The 15,887-nt window shown below is 38.7% G+C and overlaps 2 protein-coding genes across 2 annotated transcripts; one reads left to right on the top strand and one right to left on the bottom strand.

The window, feature by feature from the left end:
• The first annotated feature begins 448 nt into the window (after window positions 1–448).
• LOC148079907 (neuronal acetylcholine receptor subunit alpha-2-like) lies at window positions 449–5,216 on the top strand. Its single transcript, XM_087792381.1, has 8 exons — window positions 449–833; window positions 1,366–1,517; window positions 1,602–1,646; window positions 1,713–1,822; window positions 2,429–2,648; window positions 4,016–4,518; window positions 4,603–4,996; window positions 5,091–5,216. Exons 1-8 carry the CDS (start codon window positions 782–784, stop codon window positions 5,214–5,216), a joined length of 1,602 nt encoding a protein of 533 aa, XP_087648507.1. The 5' UTR covers window positions 449–781.
• Window positions 5,217–10,688: 5,472 nt separating this feature from the next.
• On the bottom strand, window positions 10,689–13,374 carry LOC148079908 (D-beta-hydroxybutyrate dehydrogenase, mitochondrial-like). The gene is made up of 4 exons (XM_087792585.1): window positions 13,020–13,374; window positions 12,793–12,945; window positions 12,588–12,721; window positions 10,689–11,111 (listed from the first exon to the last, which is right to left on the bottom strand). Exons 1-4 carry the CDS (start codon window positions 13,372–13,374, stop codon window positions 10,746–10,748), a joined length of 1,008 nt encoding a protein of 335 aa, XP_087648711.1. The 3' UTR covers window positions 10,689–10,745.
• Window positions 13,375–15,887: the final 2,513 nt, after the last annotated feature.

The following is a 15,887-nucleotide window of genomic DNA, read 5'->3' on the forward strand; positions in this document are numbered from 1 at the left end:
ATTATCTCTGCCTTATCTCTTAATTTAATTTAAACGTTTTCATATTTCTGAAGTCCGTTTTATTATTCGTTAAGTTTATGTTTAGTACTTAAATTTCTATTTAAATTTCTATACTTTATTGAGTATTGTTTTGATTGTTTAAGCGCTTTGTGACCCTGGTCTGGAAAAGCGCTATACAAATAAAAATTACTTACTTACTTACTAAATTATGACTAGTTATACTAATAATGATAATACATCTTAAGACGTTTTTATTTGTTCAGGCTTTTCCTTGATTTTCTGGAACTCCTGTTGTGTTATCAGTTTTATCTTGACCTTCAAAGTATATATTTTATTGAATATTGTTTTGATTGTTTAAGCGCTTTGTGACCCTGGTCTGGAAAAGCGCTATATAAATAAAAATTACTTACTTACTTACTTACTTACTTACATAAAGCGTTTACCCAATTAAAAAAAAGCTTTATGAATCATTTTTTAATCAAACCAAAAAGACTAATTTATGAATAAATAGGTCAGTGGTGCTTGACACAAATTGTAATAATGGTGATTCAAACAACACAAAACTAATCCCTGTTCTTTGCGTAAGACTCCTGAAAAAAAAAGAAAAAATCCTGGAGCCTGTTCATTATTTAATTCATTTGAACCAATTACCTCGAGGACGCTCTGCAGTCTGATCAGAAGTCATCTGCTGCTGGGATCCTCAGAACGCTCGTTTCCGGGAATTCATTATTTGTAAAACGCAGTGACCTTTTAAAAAAAAAAAAAACTTCTCAATCGTGAAATGGATTTGACAGCGACCCTTTATCTTAACTGTTGGATCTTCGTCAGCTCCAGTGAGTAAATCTTAACTTCAATCTTAATGTTTTGACAAAAATTAAGATAGTTTTTAACATTAAATGAAGAATTTATTTTCAATTTGTTGTTGTAACTCTTGTTATTATTATTACTTACATTATTACTGTTATTGTTGCAACTATTGTTATTATTATTTATAGTAGTAGTATGCTTCTTTATGGAGGTTCATGGATGCAAAAGAATAAATGAGTATTGTTACATTATATTATATTATATTATATGTTGAATTGCTGTCATCTATTTTTCCTTAATCAACTATAGTCTTACTTCAACTGTATAGTGTCTTGAGATAACTTTGTTATGATAAGACACTTTAAATAAAATTGAATTGAATTATATTATATTATATTATATTATATTATTCAAAGAGAGGTTGACAATGTGTCTAACTTTAAGGGTAAGTGCTTAAAGTTCAGATACATTTTAGATTATATTAGAAAACAAATAATTAACACCCATTTTAATAGGAGTTTTACCTTTTGTTTTATTCACACTTTCCTCACTTGGAAGTTCTGGCTGAAGATTGGAGTGCTGCCCACATGGAAGATGAACTTTTCAGGAGTTTGTTTGAGAGCTACAACAAGTTGTCTCGACCTGCTCGAAACATCAGCGACGTGGTCATAGTAAAGTTTGGACTCTCCATGGCACAGCTGATCGATGTGGTAAATTGATAAATTGAATAAATTTAAAAAAAAAAAAAATACACAATACTGTATTTTTAGGAAATAAATGTAATTTTCCCACAGGATGAGAAAAATCAGATGATGACGACCAATGTGTGGTTAAAGCAGGTAAATAATTTCTTTAGATTTTAAAAGTACTTACTTTCGTTTCCTAATTGTAGTAATGAATTTCAGGAATGGACAGATTATAAATTTCAGTGGAATCCGTCAGATTACGACAACATTACCTCCATCAGAGTTCCGTCTGAGCTCATCTGGGTCCCGGACATTGTTCTGTACAACAAGTAACGTGTCATTTATTTGTATTAAATCAAGTTACATAGAGCACAGTGGAAGAGCTCTTGTTGACGCTTTAGAAATTCAATTTAATATATATATACAGGAATGTACAGCTATTTTCAGTGAGAAGATCTGTAGATGGGAAATGATAGAGAGTGATCATCAACATGCTCCACGAGTGAAGAGTGAATGAGTGGGAAAGGTCAATTATTATCACACCCACTTATTCCCTCACACTCAAACCATCTTGTTGACTGAAGGACCCTTACTCAGTTTCTGCAGTCAACTTGCATCAGTTTAATTTCCTCCCTGGAGGAGAGGGATGAAACATTAGTCTGAAATGTGTCAGGAAGTGGGAGAAACTTTCTTTTCCTCGGGTTTAACCAGCTTGCATCATGTAGCAGAGCCATAACTTAAAATATTCAGCCATAAATATTTTATATCGGTCTGTTCCGATGGGTATGCCTCAAGTTTTAACTTTTAAATGAGTCAGACGGAAACCTTAGAGCCATTCTATCTGCTTATTCCTTGCTAAAAATAATCCCCAGTGTGCAGTGTTGCTAAATTCAGTGTCTTTGTTCCTTCTTTTCTTCATCTCTGTGGGGTTTCAGTGCTGATGGAGAGTTCACCGTCACACACATGACCAAGGCGCTGCTCTTCCACACTGGGCAGGTCAGCTGGGTGCCTCCCGCTATCTACAAATCCTCCTGTTCCATCGATGTCACCTTCTTCCCCTTCGATCAGCAGAGCTGCAAGATGAAGTTTGGCTCCTGGACCTACGATCGAGCCAAGATTGATCTGGAGCCTTACGAGAACACAGTTGACTTCATGGTCTTAACACTTCTCTGTCTAGCGCTTTCATTTTTAAATCATCAAGTTACTGCCTTTCTTGTAGCATCTCGAGCTCAGGGTCCAGATGTCGTTTTAAATGGTTGACCACATGATTCTCCATGTCATCAATGAGCTTATTGGAGGATTTCACATGAGAAAGAGTATGTCATTGGATTTTTCTCGATAAATAAAACCCATAATAAATCTACAGAGGACCAGGACATAGTGTAATGGAACACTATCTAAGCAGAAAACAATAGAATGTTGAAGAAGATCATTTAAAATTCTATGAGTGGGACGTATGAGGGAGTGTGGAGTACCACAAGGCTTAGTACTGGGATCCAAAAATGTTTGTGTAATGATATCATTTAAAATAAATACAAAAAAATGGATTGAATTGTAACACAAAGGGCACCAATTCCTTTAAAATAAAAACCTAGGTAGAAGCTTCATTAAGCAGTTTCATATCTTTCGAGAGGTCAGTAGGAAGGACAGTCAAAAATGATGAGGTTTGAATAGAACAGTTGTTGTTTAAAGCAATAAAGCAGAGTAGAGTGCCATCTAGTGGACTCTAATAATGTTAAAAGGGTGTAACAAAAATATTATTTGGTATCAATAAATTTTCAGTTTACATATATGAAAGAGCAGCACCGGTGGTATGGGGCCCTTCATCACTTTTGACACACAAAGTGACTGCTTTTCCAAGTTTTTAGGCAGCTTTCACCAGCATATATATGTTATTTATTGGCAGACAAACTGGTGGTAGCCTTTCAGGTCAAACAGTGCCCTTGGAGTAGCTCACATTTCCAATTAGGTTGGTGACGCCTGCTTTAAGGCCCTTAATATGTTGTTAGGTAGACCATAGAACCAACACTTTTTTGGAAAAGCAAGAGTACTGAAACAACCGGAGCTAGTAGAAAGATAAAGACTCTGTCATGTATAAAGGCATGGATAGATTTACACCTGGAGATCCAGGACTATTTGGAATAACACCTGAAAGGTCTGAAACACTGCGAGAGAATTGAGGAGTCCAATAATTAGCAACTAAAAATTAAAAGTGACCAATTTCAGGGTTTGAAAAAACTAAGAACTTGACGAGTGAAGATCAGTAATAAGTGGAACTAAGGAGGAAAATGTTCCTTTTACTTTGAAGTTGTTCATTCAAAAGGGAAATGAAAATAACTGTTCTTCGCTCCCTTTCAATCTTTATATAGTGCATGACTATATAAAATAACGGTTGTTCCGAGTAATACATACAAAGACACCACAACATGGTCAGTTTCAGAAAGTTCCATAAATCAGTCCAGTCCAGGCCTGAGTTAACGATGGGTCTCATGGTCTGGTTCTCAAAATAATGTTTCTTTCAGCATTACTGGGAAAGCGGAGAATGGGCTATTGTAAACGCAGTGGCCACGTACAACACCAAGAAGTACGACTGCTGCCATGACATCTACCCCGACATCACCTTCTACTTCATCATCCGCCGCCTGCCGCTCTTCTACACCATCAACCTCATCATCCCCTGCCTGCTCATCTCCTGCCTGACCGTCCTGGTCTTCTACCTTCCGTCGGACTGCGGCGAGAAGATCACCCTGTGCATCTCCGTGCTCCTGTCGCTGACCGTCTTCCTGCTGCTCATCACCGAGATCATCCCGTCCACCTCCCTGGTGATCCCGCTGATCGGGGAGTACCTCCTCTTCATCATGATCTTCGTCACCCTCTCCATCGTCATCACGGTGTTCGTGCTCAACGTGCATCACAGGTCGCCCGCCACCCACGCCATGCCTCGGTGGGTTCGTCGGCTTTTCCTGCAGAAGATCCCTCGTTGGCTGTGCATGAAGAGGCCGCGTCACGGAGTCGGTTCCAAAACGTAAACATCAGTGAACTCATCTACAGTCACATGGTTTTACTCTACGTGACCGCTTGAATCAACTGCATCTGATTTGTTTTCTAGGCGCCTGACTGAAAAGCTCTTTCACTTCAACTCTTCGGCTACTTCGAACACTTCGATCTGGAACACGGAGGAGTCTGCCGTTGATCTTGACACCGAACGAGCCTGTCCCTGCAGATGTCACCTCAGTGGCACGGATGAAGAATTTTCGGCACGGACCGTTCACGTGGATGCAGACCGGAGAGATGATCCGCTTAGTTTTGGAGTGACAGGATGCTCAAGGATTCCTACTCATAAGTCTTTTAGAAACATGAGCTTGAATAAAGAACCCCCACCCCAGAAAGCAGGTCCAACAAAAAGCTCCTTGTTGCTGGAGCTGTCCCCGGCGGTGGTATCAGCACTGGACGGAATGACCTACATCGCTGAACATCTGAGGGCAGAGGATGACGACTTTTCGGTTGGTCAAAAGAGAGAAACTGACACTGCTGGAACGTAATAATATTTAAACTAAAAAAAATGTATTTACATCTTGATTCTACTTTGCTCCACAGGTGAAGGAGGACTGGAAGTACGTGGCCATGGTTGTTGACCGGATCTTCCTGTGGATGTTCATCATGGTGTGTTTGTTTGGCACCATTGGCCTTTTCCTGCCTCCGTGGCTTTCTGGAATGATCTAGAATCCTTCTTAACAGAGAGAGAATACACACAAAAAGGGAAAAGAAAAACTTCCGCAATTGTCCCACAATGTACTGCTTTCCTTGTTCTGATATGTTTTGTATTTAAAGTGGATGTTGTAGCAGATCAAGCCAGCTCAAAGAAGAAAACGTGTTGCTGATGTGACATATTATTCATGCATTTAAGGTCATAAAATTGCAGTCAGAGACTCATTTGCTGCTTGTGTGAGGATATTTTGTGACCCTACATTATAAGTCTAGAGTTTTATGAGTACGGGTCAAGCAAGGAACTCTGACTTTTATGTCATATGGTTGAAGAATAAAGATCATCACATCAAATGTTATGATTTATATATCCTTGATTATAAAAGATGGAACAGATTTTTTAAAATAAAAACCTCATAAAACTAGAAAAATAATTCAGAGATACACAGTGAAATGCGCACAAATCTACAAAATTTGGATCAAAGAAATGCAGAAAAAAACTGAAATCCTGGCGAACGAAAGGTAACGAGAGCAGAGTACATTATGACATAATAATGGCATCACTCCTCCTCCAGCCAGATGTTTGTTGATAAACAAAGTCAATTGGAGGTGGAAACTGTGGGGATTGATGACGTGCGGTGAGTAACCTTGATTCTTGACCAATAATAGCAGAGCAGGTGTGGTTATGGTAAACAAGATTTCATCAGAAAAATGAATGGTTTCAGGGGGTGGGGGTTAAGCACATTTTCTAATGTAAATATATTTATTAAAAGAGTTTTTGTATAAACAGACACATACTGATTATACAATAGAGGTCTAACATCTATTTAAGAGACACTTAAATCAACACGTAAGTTCCCATTTAAAGAATCAAAGGCATTTGTGGGGAAGTTCTTGTGTCGACATGAGCAGCAGATTGCAGGCGAGGGACAAGTGTAAGGTGACTACAGGCAGACAGAAGGGCTGTTAGTTTAGAATTTAGAATCAATTATTTATGACGTAGTGAATCCCATGAGTCAAACAGTTTTTTTTCACTTACTGCTAGTGAAAGTATGAGTCACTAATTCGCACAAATACAACATTGTAATTTGTTATTTATTACAGATTTCTGTTTAGTGAAGGAACATTTTTGCACCTACATAAAACTGTAGCTCAAGGGTACACAGTCTTTTTCAGACCAAAAAATGATTTTTTCCTTTTCATGCAGCCAAGATGACGTGAGCAAATACACAAGAATGGCTCTTCCCCTTGAAAGATGTGGAGTGGTTCTGTCAAAAATGATACGCACTAAAGGACCGTGTGAAATGGGTGACTATCAGCGAATATAACTCTCACGTAATATGTCTTTGACAACTAGCATAAGTTTGTAAAAACAAATCCAAGAGGGTAATTTCCACATCTACATAGTACAGTACTGTTGTGTCTACAGAGAAAAAAAATGATGTTATAAAAATCCATTCAGAGTGCGTCATGAGAAAGTAGCAGAGGAAAAAAGAAAGGTAGATCAATTTTGAAAAGTTGTTTGAACAAACAGTATTACTGCTACCTTTAAACTACAACAGTAAGTAAGTAAGTAAGTAAGTAATTTTTATTTATATAGCGCTTTTCCAGACCAGGGTCACAAAGCGCTTAAACAATCAAAACAATATTCAATAAAGTATATACTTTAAAGGTCAAGATAAAACTGATAACACAACAGGAGTTCCAGAAAATCAAGGAAAAGCCTAAACAAATAGAAACGTCTTTAGATGTTTCTTAAAGGAGTCAGTAGATCCATCAAGTGCAAAGAGAGAGGAAGATTGTGCGAAAGCTTAGGAGCAACAGCCTGAAAAGATTTCTCTCCTCTGGTCCTGAGCCGTATGCGTGGAACCATAAGTAGATTCTGATCCACAGACCTCAGAGCCCGAGCTGGGGTGTAAGGCTGGATCAGATCAGTGATGTAATGAGGAGCCTGACCATGAATAGATCTGAAAGTAAGAACCAGAATTTTAAAGTTGATCCTGAAAGAAACTGGAAGCCAGTGAAGAGTTTTAAGGACCGGAGAAATGTGAGTTCTTCTACTAGAGCGGGTTAGAATTCTTGCTGCAGAGTTCTGAATCAACTGCAGGCGAGACAGCTCCTTCTTGTTTAGACATGAAAACAAACTGTTACAATAGTACAGACGAGAAGAAACAAACACATGGATTATAAGCTCGAGATCATGTTCCGACAACATTTTCCTAAGTTTAGAGATTTTTCTCAGTTGAAGGAAACAGTTTATGGTCAGTTTTCTACAGTGTTGAACAACAGACATGTCTTTATCAAATACAACACCCAGGTTTCTCAGGCTCAGTTTGACAGACTGACCTAAGTCACCCAAGTACTGACTCAACCCTGGAACCTTATCATCAGGAGCAATCACCAGTGTTTCAGTTTTGTCAACATTTAGCTGTAGAGTGTTTTCACTCAGCCATTGTTTGATTTCTAGCAAACAATTGACTAAGCTGTTCAGCCTTTGGGGCTCAGTTGGATGAATGATTTTACAGAGGGGAATCAAGTACAGCAAGGACCAAGAACAGAGCCTTGAGGGACTCCACACAACAGATCTGCCGATTTAGACCTCATTTGATTGGCAGATACACTAAAACTGCGCCCAGAAAGGTAAGATGAGAACCATTCTAACACAGACCCAGACAGTCCCACTTCATCCCTCAGTCTACTTAGCAGGATCTGGTGATCAACTGCGTCAAATGCTGAGGACAGATCCAAGAGAACCAGAACAGTCAATTTACCCGAGTGAGCCGACATCATGATGTCACTGGACACTTTCAATAAAGCTGTCTACGTAGAGTGATGTTTATGGAAGCCAGACTGAAACTTAGTACTTAGTAGAATAAACATTTGGAAGAGTCAGACTTCGAGAGTTTTTGCTGATTTCAAGCAATACGTTCCACATTAAATTTAGCCTCCAGGGATTTTTGATGGAGAAAAAAAATGTTTAAAGAATAACAGAATTAACTTGTGTCTGCAAAAAATGTTTCGCTCAGTCAGAGATGACGTTGACTGAGGTTGAAGATAAGATCTGGAGTAGTTATCTGGAACATTACATGTCCTAGTAAATGAACAGATCTGACCTAGAAAAGAAGTACGAGAGTATAAGAGTTCAAGGAAAAACTAGTGATGGGCTGATGAAGTTTCGTGAAACAACTCAGCAGGTTTTATGATGGAGTTTTGTCATTTGCCTGGAACAACTGAATTGATTACAAAACTTCACATCATGTTTTAAAATGAGAGCACCAGCTACTGAGCTCTTAAAAGGGTATCAAGTTGTATCTTTGATACACTCAGAGGCTTTAATAAATAAATTGTGTCACTAAATCAACAAAACCAAGAGAGGCTAATTTAAAACTACAAGCAAGAAAACTCATCTGGTTTCTTGAAGCTCATGGACACAAGTAAACATCCAAAATTAAACGAGCAGGAATGTGACAAAATATATACTTCAATGAAAAAAAAAAAAAAAAGCTTTATTTTTAGATTGAAATAAAGGTGAAATGTTGTATCTCTAGCCAGTATTAACTCAATTAACAATGATGTGTTTGATGTGCAGGCTTTTCCCTGATTTACTGGGACTCCTGTGTTGTTCTAGGTGTTATCTTGATCTTTTAAGTATATATTTTATTTATTTATATATTTTTATTGTTTAAGCGCTTTGTGACCCTGGTCTAGAAAAGCGCTCTATAAATATAAATTACTTACTTACTACAAGTCATGAGGGGTGGTATTTCTCTAAACAGATGAAGCAACAATTTCTTAGTCTTATAATATAATCATTGGGTGAATGGGAAGAAACAAAGTAGTCAAATAACAATAATGGGGGAACTGGGTTATTGATATAAAGAAACCCTGTCCTGGAAATGTAATCGGATGAAACCATATTTTTCCCTGGAATGACCGTTTAACAAGGATCACTGTGCAATACTGTTAAACGCCACAAATGATTTTCATGAATTGGGAGAAAATGGTTGTGGTTGTTAAATTAGTAGAATTTTACAGCGTAACTGGAATGACTAGAACATAGGGTGAAAGATAAAAATGTTAACTGAGAATTTTCTGTCCCTTGAATTACACAATAGTATCATCTTGTTTGACATATAAATGAAACACGATCAACCATGATTTCTTGGAGTTCTTTCAGTTTTACACACAAACATCTTTTCAATTTAAAACGTTTTTAAAAAGAATTACTTAAAATGTAGATGAAGTATAACTTTTTTTTACTGGGGCTTAAAACCATTAAAGCAGCTTATAATAAAAGAGAGAGATAAGCTTTCGTATGGCTCTGAGGCCAAATTGTGTTGAGTTATTAGGGTTGCTAAAGACAACCGCTAGATTCTTGTCAACTCAATCTTTTTACGATCAAAAACCCCATAACCACATTCTTAATACAAATAAAAATTATAAGTATAATGTGGAGAAGATCTAATACACAGAGGTCTAGAGCAGACTTCACCTTCAATGTCATCATTATTTTTTACAGCGCGACCTTCAGATCAAAACTAAAGGAAATAAAATAGAAGAATTAGAATAAAACAAAACATCATGATTAATAGATTGAAATAAAGATAAAGTGTGCGAAATAAAATCAGATTAAATAATAAATGTGCCAGACACAAATCCAGGGCAAGAGGTGAGGTAGCACTCCAAGCAGATTAATCAGATCTAATGGATGGATTGGATGAAGACATCACTAAACTATTACCGTGGGACTGTATTGTATTAGGAGAGAAACACTGTCCTTGAAAAACATTAAATAGCCTGTTGGTCACCTTGACCCTGAGATAACACAATGGTTTAAAAATACACATTATAGACAGAAATAATTGATACAAGAGAATAAAAAGAAAAACATTTCTGTGGGGCTGGTACTGGGGCCCGGCTAGGTGGTTGGGGGGGACAGATCTAGAGGATTGAATGGGGAATAAAATAGATAACTGAAGCTGAAACTCCATAATTCTGCATGATAAAAACCTTGAAGCGACTACTGGAGTTTGGACTTCAACTGAGAGTTTTTCTTATGTGTCACGTTTACTATGTCCTAACATTGAGCCGTGAACTTCCTCTGTGTTGCACCAGAAGAGAAGCCTTGGTCTTCTTAGATGCATATTAATTTCAATTTTTGAGTAAAATAAATAAACGACAAGATTCACAGGTAATTGTTCACCAGCAGACCAGGGTGATCCACAGAACCTTGCCAGGTTACCCCAGTCTGCGTGTCCAATATGTCTCCTTTAGCACCAGAGAACGAGGATTCAGCTCAACATCGTGAGCTCAGATATATGATGTTTCATATTATAACCCTCAGCTGGGCTGATCTTGTCCACATTGGCGAAACAAGTGTGTGATATGTGTGGGAATGTAAGCGGCATCCTAGGATGCGTGCCAGGTACTTGCCAAAGCGAAGCCATATCAGTTTGACACAGACACTGTTTTTTTGGGGGGTACATTTTATTCAACACAACACAGCACATTACTTTACATTACATTTCAAATGGAAACTTAAGAACCTCATTTCACATACAGCATCTCTTTTCTTTTGCTGTACATGGGGCTAAAGGAAAAGATGGCGTCGGTCACAAAAGTGGGAAGGTAAGGAAACAGCTGGAAGAAAAACCTGTCAAGGGTCGACACCAGCAGGTATCTGTATTTAGGCTGAGCAGAAGTGATGGCGTGCAACATGGCCTCGATGACCAGGTCTGGGTTCTTGAAGCCCAGCCTGCAGTTGGACAGGAAGTACTCGTTGGCTAGCTCGATGTACCGTTGGTTGAAGATGCTCTTGCGCTTGTTGTCCAGTTTTTCCCAGATGTTCACAGACGTCTTCAGCTTGACTATGTTGGTCGCCTGTCCGAAATTACCAGGCTGAATGATACTGACCTAAGGGAGAGAAGAGACAAATATGATTAAAGGGTGACTCAGTTAGTCCATAGACATAGACATAGGCTGAGTCAGCATAAACAAGTGATGGTCATTGTGGCGCTATGTAGTGAGCCGGCTCTTTCGGCCTGGCTCACTAAAAAGAACCAGCTTTTTCGGCTCCCGATTGGCTCTATAGGTTTTTTTGTTGCTTTAATTAATTTATTATCAACAACAAAATGTAATGCACAAAATCAATTACTAATGTAAACATATATATACACACACATATATATATATATATATACACACACATTTCTTAATCTGTTGACCATCAACTTTCTATGCCGTAGCAACCAACGCCTCCCAGACACTGTTCAGAGAAACTGCTTTCCTTCCCTGTAAAGGTCTCGTTTCACAAGGGCCCACGGGTTTAGGTCAGGTGAGGAAGGGGGCCATGTCATTATTTTTTCATCTTTCAGGCCTTTACTGACTCGCCAAGCAGTTGAGTATTTGGATGCATGAGATGGAGCATCCTGCATTAAATTTTAAACATTTTTATAAACTTAAACCCTAAACGCTCCAACCAGCTCATCTTGAATAATACCAGCCCACACCAGTCCACCTCCACCTTGCTGGCGCCTGAGTAGACCACAAAACCACACAAAAAAAAACACGTCTCACTTCAAAGAGCCGGCACAAAAGTGGATTTGTTAAAAGGGGCAGATATTATATAAAGGGGTCTCAGACTCCACAGGTCAATTTTTGTCCATACTTAGGTTGCGTTCTGGAGAGACTTTCAGGCGTTTTTAATGCACTTCTTTGATCGGAATTTGATTGATAGATTTTTGTGTGGTTTCACTGTGAATTAGGGGTTTATTTACATCTAATATTTATGTTAGTCTTTTTGGAACTGTGTTCCATCTTCTTACTTATATTGTTTTAGAAATGTTCATCATGTGACACCACTGATCTTCATCGTTTCTATCCCAGATTTGACAGCAGTACTTACTAAATATTGTCAAGTTGAACCAAAAGTTGAATATTTTAAATGTGCAGCAATATATTTGATGAAGATTAACTTTTTTAGAGCAGTTTTAGACGGGACCAAAAAGTTGTGTATTTACTGAACTGACACATAGTTTGACATGAATGTATTAGAGCCAGAAGTTATTAAAATAATATAATCTTCACAAAGTATTTTTGCTAAAACTAGCTTCCAAGCCAGCAAATATATATCTTATACAGTAACAGTGTAACAAAAAGCATTAATAAAGCAACAATAAAATGTTTATTTAGAATTTTCTACGTCTCAAGCCAAATGACTAGCAGCATAAGGATTGCACGAATACAGTCACAGTTGAGGACAGAGAGAAGCTCTGTTTCTCCCCTAAGATCGATATATTTCGCCAATTATACAGCATGCTGTGTTGTGAGAGCAGCATGTTATGCTGTCTTCAAAGTCATCCCCTGTGTTTGAGTTTCAACTTGAATTACCTTGACACCGAAGCTGGCCATCTCCACTCTTAAACAGTCTGCGAAAGCCTCCAGTCCTCTCTTGGACACACTGTAGGCTCCCATGTTCAGGCAGGTGAAGAAAGCAAAGATGCTGGACACGAAAACCACCCGACCTTCACCACAGAAGATTTTTTTGTAGTCAGTGGGACTGTCTTGTGATATTGAGATCGAGAAGAAGATTCACCTTTGGCAGCTCGTACTAGCGGGAGGAAGGCCACCGTCGTCCTGATGCTGCCAAACAAGTTGACGTTGACCATGTTGCAGAAGTCATAGACGGTGCTCCACTCGATTTCTGCCCAGTCAGAGATGCCAGCGTTGTTCACGATCGCCCACAATCCTACAGACAAAAAAAAAACAAAAACCACAGATATGTTAAAACACCTTCACACCCTTCACGGGCTAGCTTCTTACCTTTTGGCGGCAGGTTGTCCTGGACAAACTTTTTTGCTTCTTCCACGTCCTGGTCGTTGGTCACATCCAGTTTGAGGATTTTCAGGTTCCTGGAACTCTGTCTGGCCAGGCTCTGGGCTCCGGGTCCAGTAGGAGCCAGACAGCCGGCGAAGACCAAGAACCCCTGTTTGTCCAGGCTCCGGGCCAGCTGGTGACCAAAGCCACTGTCACAGCCGGTGATCAGCACGGCGTGACCAGAACCATCCTCGAGAGGACTTCCTCTCAAGTGCAGCACCAGCTTGCCGATGACGAAAATCAAGACCGCCAAGAACGGTATGATGCTGATGATCTGTCCGATGACCAGGATTGAAGTCATGTTGACGGCCAGTGTGCGAGCTCTGATGAGATCCTGGACACTTCTCCCGTTTTTAAAGGCGGACCACAGACAGACTCATTAACATATGAAAGGCTGTATTTTTGTTGATCCTCTGCAATTAGTTCAGGGGTTCATGTGATGCTGGAAACACGAGTTCTCAGAATAAAAAAAAAAAGGGAAAACTAACAGAGAAACCTTCTCTGTTCCTACCTGGAAAACATTTTTGGATGGGGTTGGTGGTTTAGATGATAATGTCATAAACAAAAAAAAACAAAAAAAAACTGGGTTATTTGAAAAAAAGGTTTCAAAAGGAATTATGTCGTCACACAATAAGAATCTATCTCAATTATTGTGCATTCTTAAGGACTCCCCTTTGGGCTTTCACTTAGGGTGAAAATAACATGCTTTAGGAGATGAAACAGGACTGAGAGGTTTTACCAAAGTTCCCTTCTCGGTTGCTAATAACTGGTCTAAATAAATCAATTACTAATGTAAAAAAAAAAAGTTTTTTATTTATCTATATATGTTGATTATATACATCTGCTTTTATTTATTCACTACACCTAACATGTAAAAGAAAAAAATATATATATACTGTATATTCACTGCGTGCAGAATTATTAGGCAAGTTGTATTTTTGGGGATTCATTTAATTATTGAACAAGAAAATGTTAATAAATCTCAAAATTAGATATTTAAAGAAGTAAAAGTTAGGTGTCTGCGATCATAAAAATTGAAAAATATATATATTTGTGTGCACAATTATTAGTGTGCAGAATTATTATGCAGCTCAATAAAAATCAAACTTATGTCAACTCACTTATTGTGAGCATCCTTTTCAGTCGCTAATAACTGGTCTGAATTAACTGGAGGGAATTAAGATTAAAATCTTTATTTTGATTGTTGAGATCCTTTTATGGGAACCATTTCTTTTTTCTTTTTTTTAAACAACACTCTTTAACAACCCTGTGTAATTGTATGTACGTCCACGTTGTCTTTTACACCACATTACCCAAAAGTATCTTACATACCTCAGGAGATGATCACCCTGGGGGGGGGGGTGTGCGGGTTCTATGACCACTCCTTAAAACAATGATTTCTATCTTAGCAAGCCTGCTCCTGTCAGTAGTTATTTGAGACGACAAAGATCGTCTTGATAAACTACACCACATGTGTCAAACTGGTCCAGTAAAGGGCCAGGGTGGTGTAGGTTTTTGTTCCAACCAGTCAAGCACACATGAGTTGAACCAATCAGGCGTCTGAAGACAGTAATCAATGAATTGTCAGTCAGGTGTTGCTTGTTAAGCCGACACCTGATTGGTTAACTCATGTGTGCTTGACTGGTTGGAACAAAAACCTACACCACGCTGGCCCTTTACTGGACCGGTTTGACACCCCTGAACTACACAGTCCAGTAACCTTTAGACCACGGGTGGGCAAACTCGGTCCTCGAGGGCCGCAGGGTGTCCAGGTTTTTGTTCCAACCGATCAAGAGGACACATTTTGACCAATCAGGTGTCTAAGGAGTGTAATCAGTTGATTGTCAGTCTGGTGTTGCTTGTTTCAGCTGAAACCTAATTGGTTAAAATGTGCATGCTCGATCGGTTGGAACAAAAACCTGCATAACCCTGCGGCCCTTGAGGACCGAGTTTGCCCACCCCTGCTTTAGACTCATACAAGGAGGATCACTTTCTTGCCAAGCAACTCAGACAAATGTGTTTGTAGTATCCAACTGTGATCAACCAACCTGGCTTCACAAATACATATACAGTGGTGGAGGTCGTTCACAAGGGGTACCGCATACACATTGGTTTTCGGGGCCTCCGCGTCACCTTGACCCAGAGACAACACAAGGGTTAAACTGTATGACAAACGTCTCCAGCTCTTCAGTTATCTTCCTTTCATTTGGGCTGCCGTTTGAAACCTGTTGTCTAAAACGAGAAATACATTCAATAAAAAAAACACTGTATTACACACAAGAGCACTAATCTATGTATGTATTAAAATACGTCAGTTCAAAATGAACACATTAGGTGAGATTAAAAAAAACTTAACTTGACCTAAATAAAACTTTTTTTATAATAGCTCAGATAGTCTCTCATGAAAAAGAGAATGTACCCAGAAAAAGAAAATCTTGTTTTATTCAAAGAATACATTTTAAAAAAGGATGTTATTTAATTGGATACTAATTGAATGATCTGGTTCATGCTATCACCACGCTGGGGGCAGGGACAGTCAAAGTCTGCGATGAGCACACAAACCACAGTAAAAGATGTTCAATCCTCGGGCGGAGTTCATTTCTAGAATATACGTATCATAAACTCCTAATTCCTCGAGAACCACAAACCACATATCAAAACAAGAACCTACCCCTGGTTGATTTCCAACACAAATGTGCCACTTATCGATAATCAAAGAAAAACATAAACCTAAACTATCTTCAGGCGGCTAGAGGGAGAAAGAGAGAGAAGTATCCAACAATCCAATAATGTCCAACAATCAATAACATTCTT

This window comes from Callionymus lyra, chromosome 5 (genome assembly GCF_982586985.1).
Source record: "Callionymus lyra chromosome 5, fCalLyr1.hap1.1, whole genome shotgun sequence".
Taxonomy (NCBI): Eukaryota; Metazoa; Chordata; class Actinopteri; order Syngnathiformes; family Callionymidae; genus Callionymus; species Callionymus lyra.

Excerpts from the sequence above, each read along its gene's own strand:
- LOC148079908 (XM_087792585.1), bottom strand. The coding sequence starts at position 13,374 with ATGACTTCAATCCTGGTCATCGGACAGATCATCAGCATCATACCGTTC. Across the intron at positions 12,722-12,792 it reads GCTAGTACGAGCTGCCAAAG|GTCGGGTGGTTTTCGTGTCC; the intron begins GTGAATCTTCTT and ends TCTGTGGTGAAG. Across the intron at positions 11,112-12,587 it reads TGGCCAGCTTCGGTGTCAAG|GTCAGTATCATTCAGCCTGG; the intron begins GTAATTCAAGTT and ends TCTCTCCCTTAG.
- LOC148079907 (XM_087792381.1), top strand. The coding sequence starts at position 782 with ATGGATTTGACAGCGACCCTTTATCTTAACTGTTGGATCTTCGTCAGC. Across the intron at positions 4,519-4,602 it reads CACGGAGTCGGTTCCAAAAC|GCGCCTGACTGAAAAGCTCT; the intron begins GTAAACATCAGT and ends TTTGTTTTCTAG. Across the intron at positions 4,997-5,090 it reads CAGAGGATGACGACTTTTCG|GTGAAGGAGGACTGGAAGTA; the intron begins GTTGGTCAAAAG and ends TTTGCTCCACAG.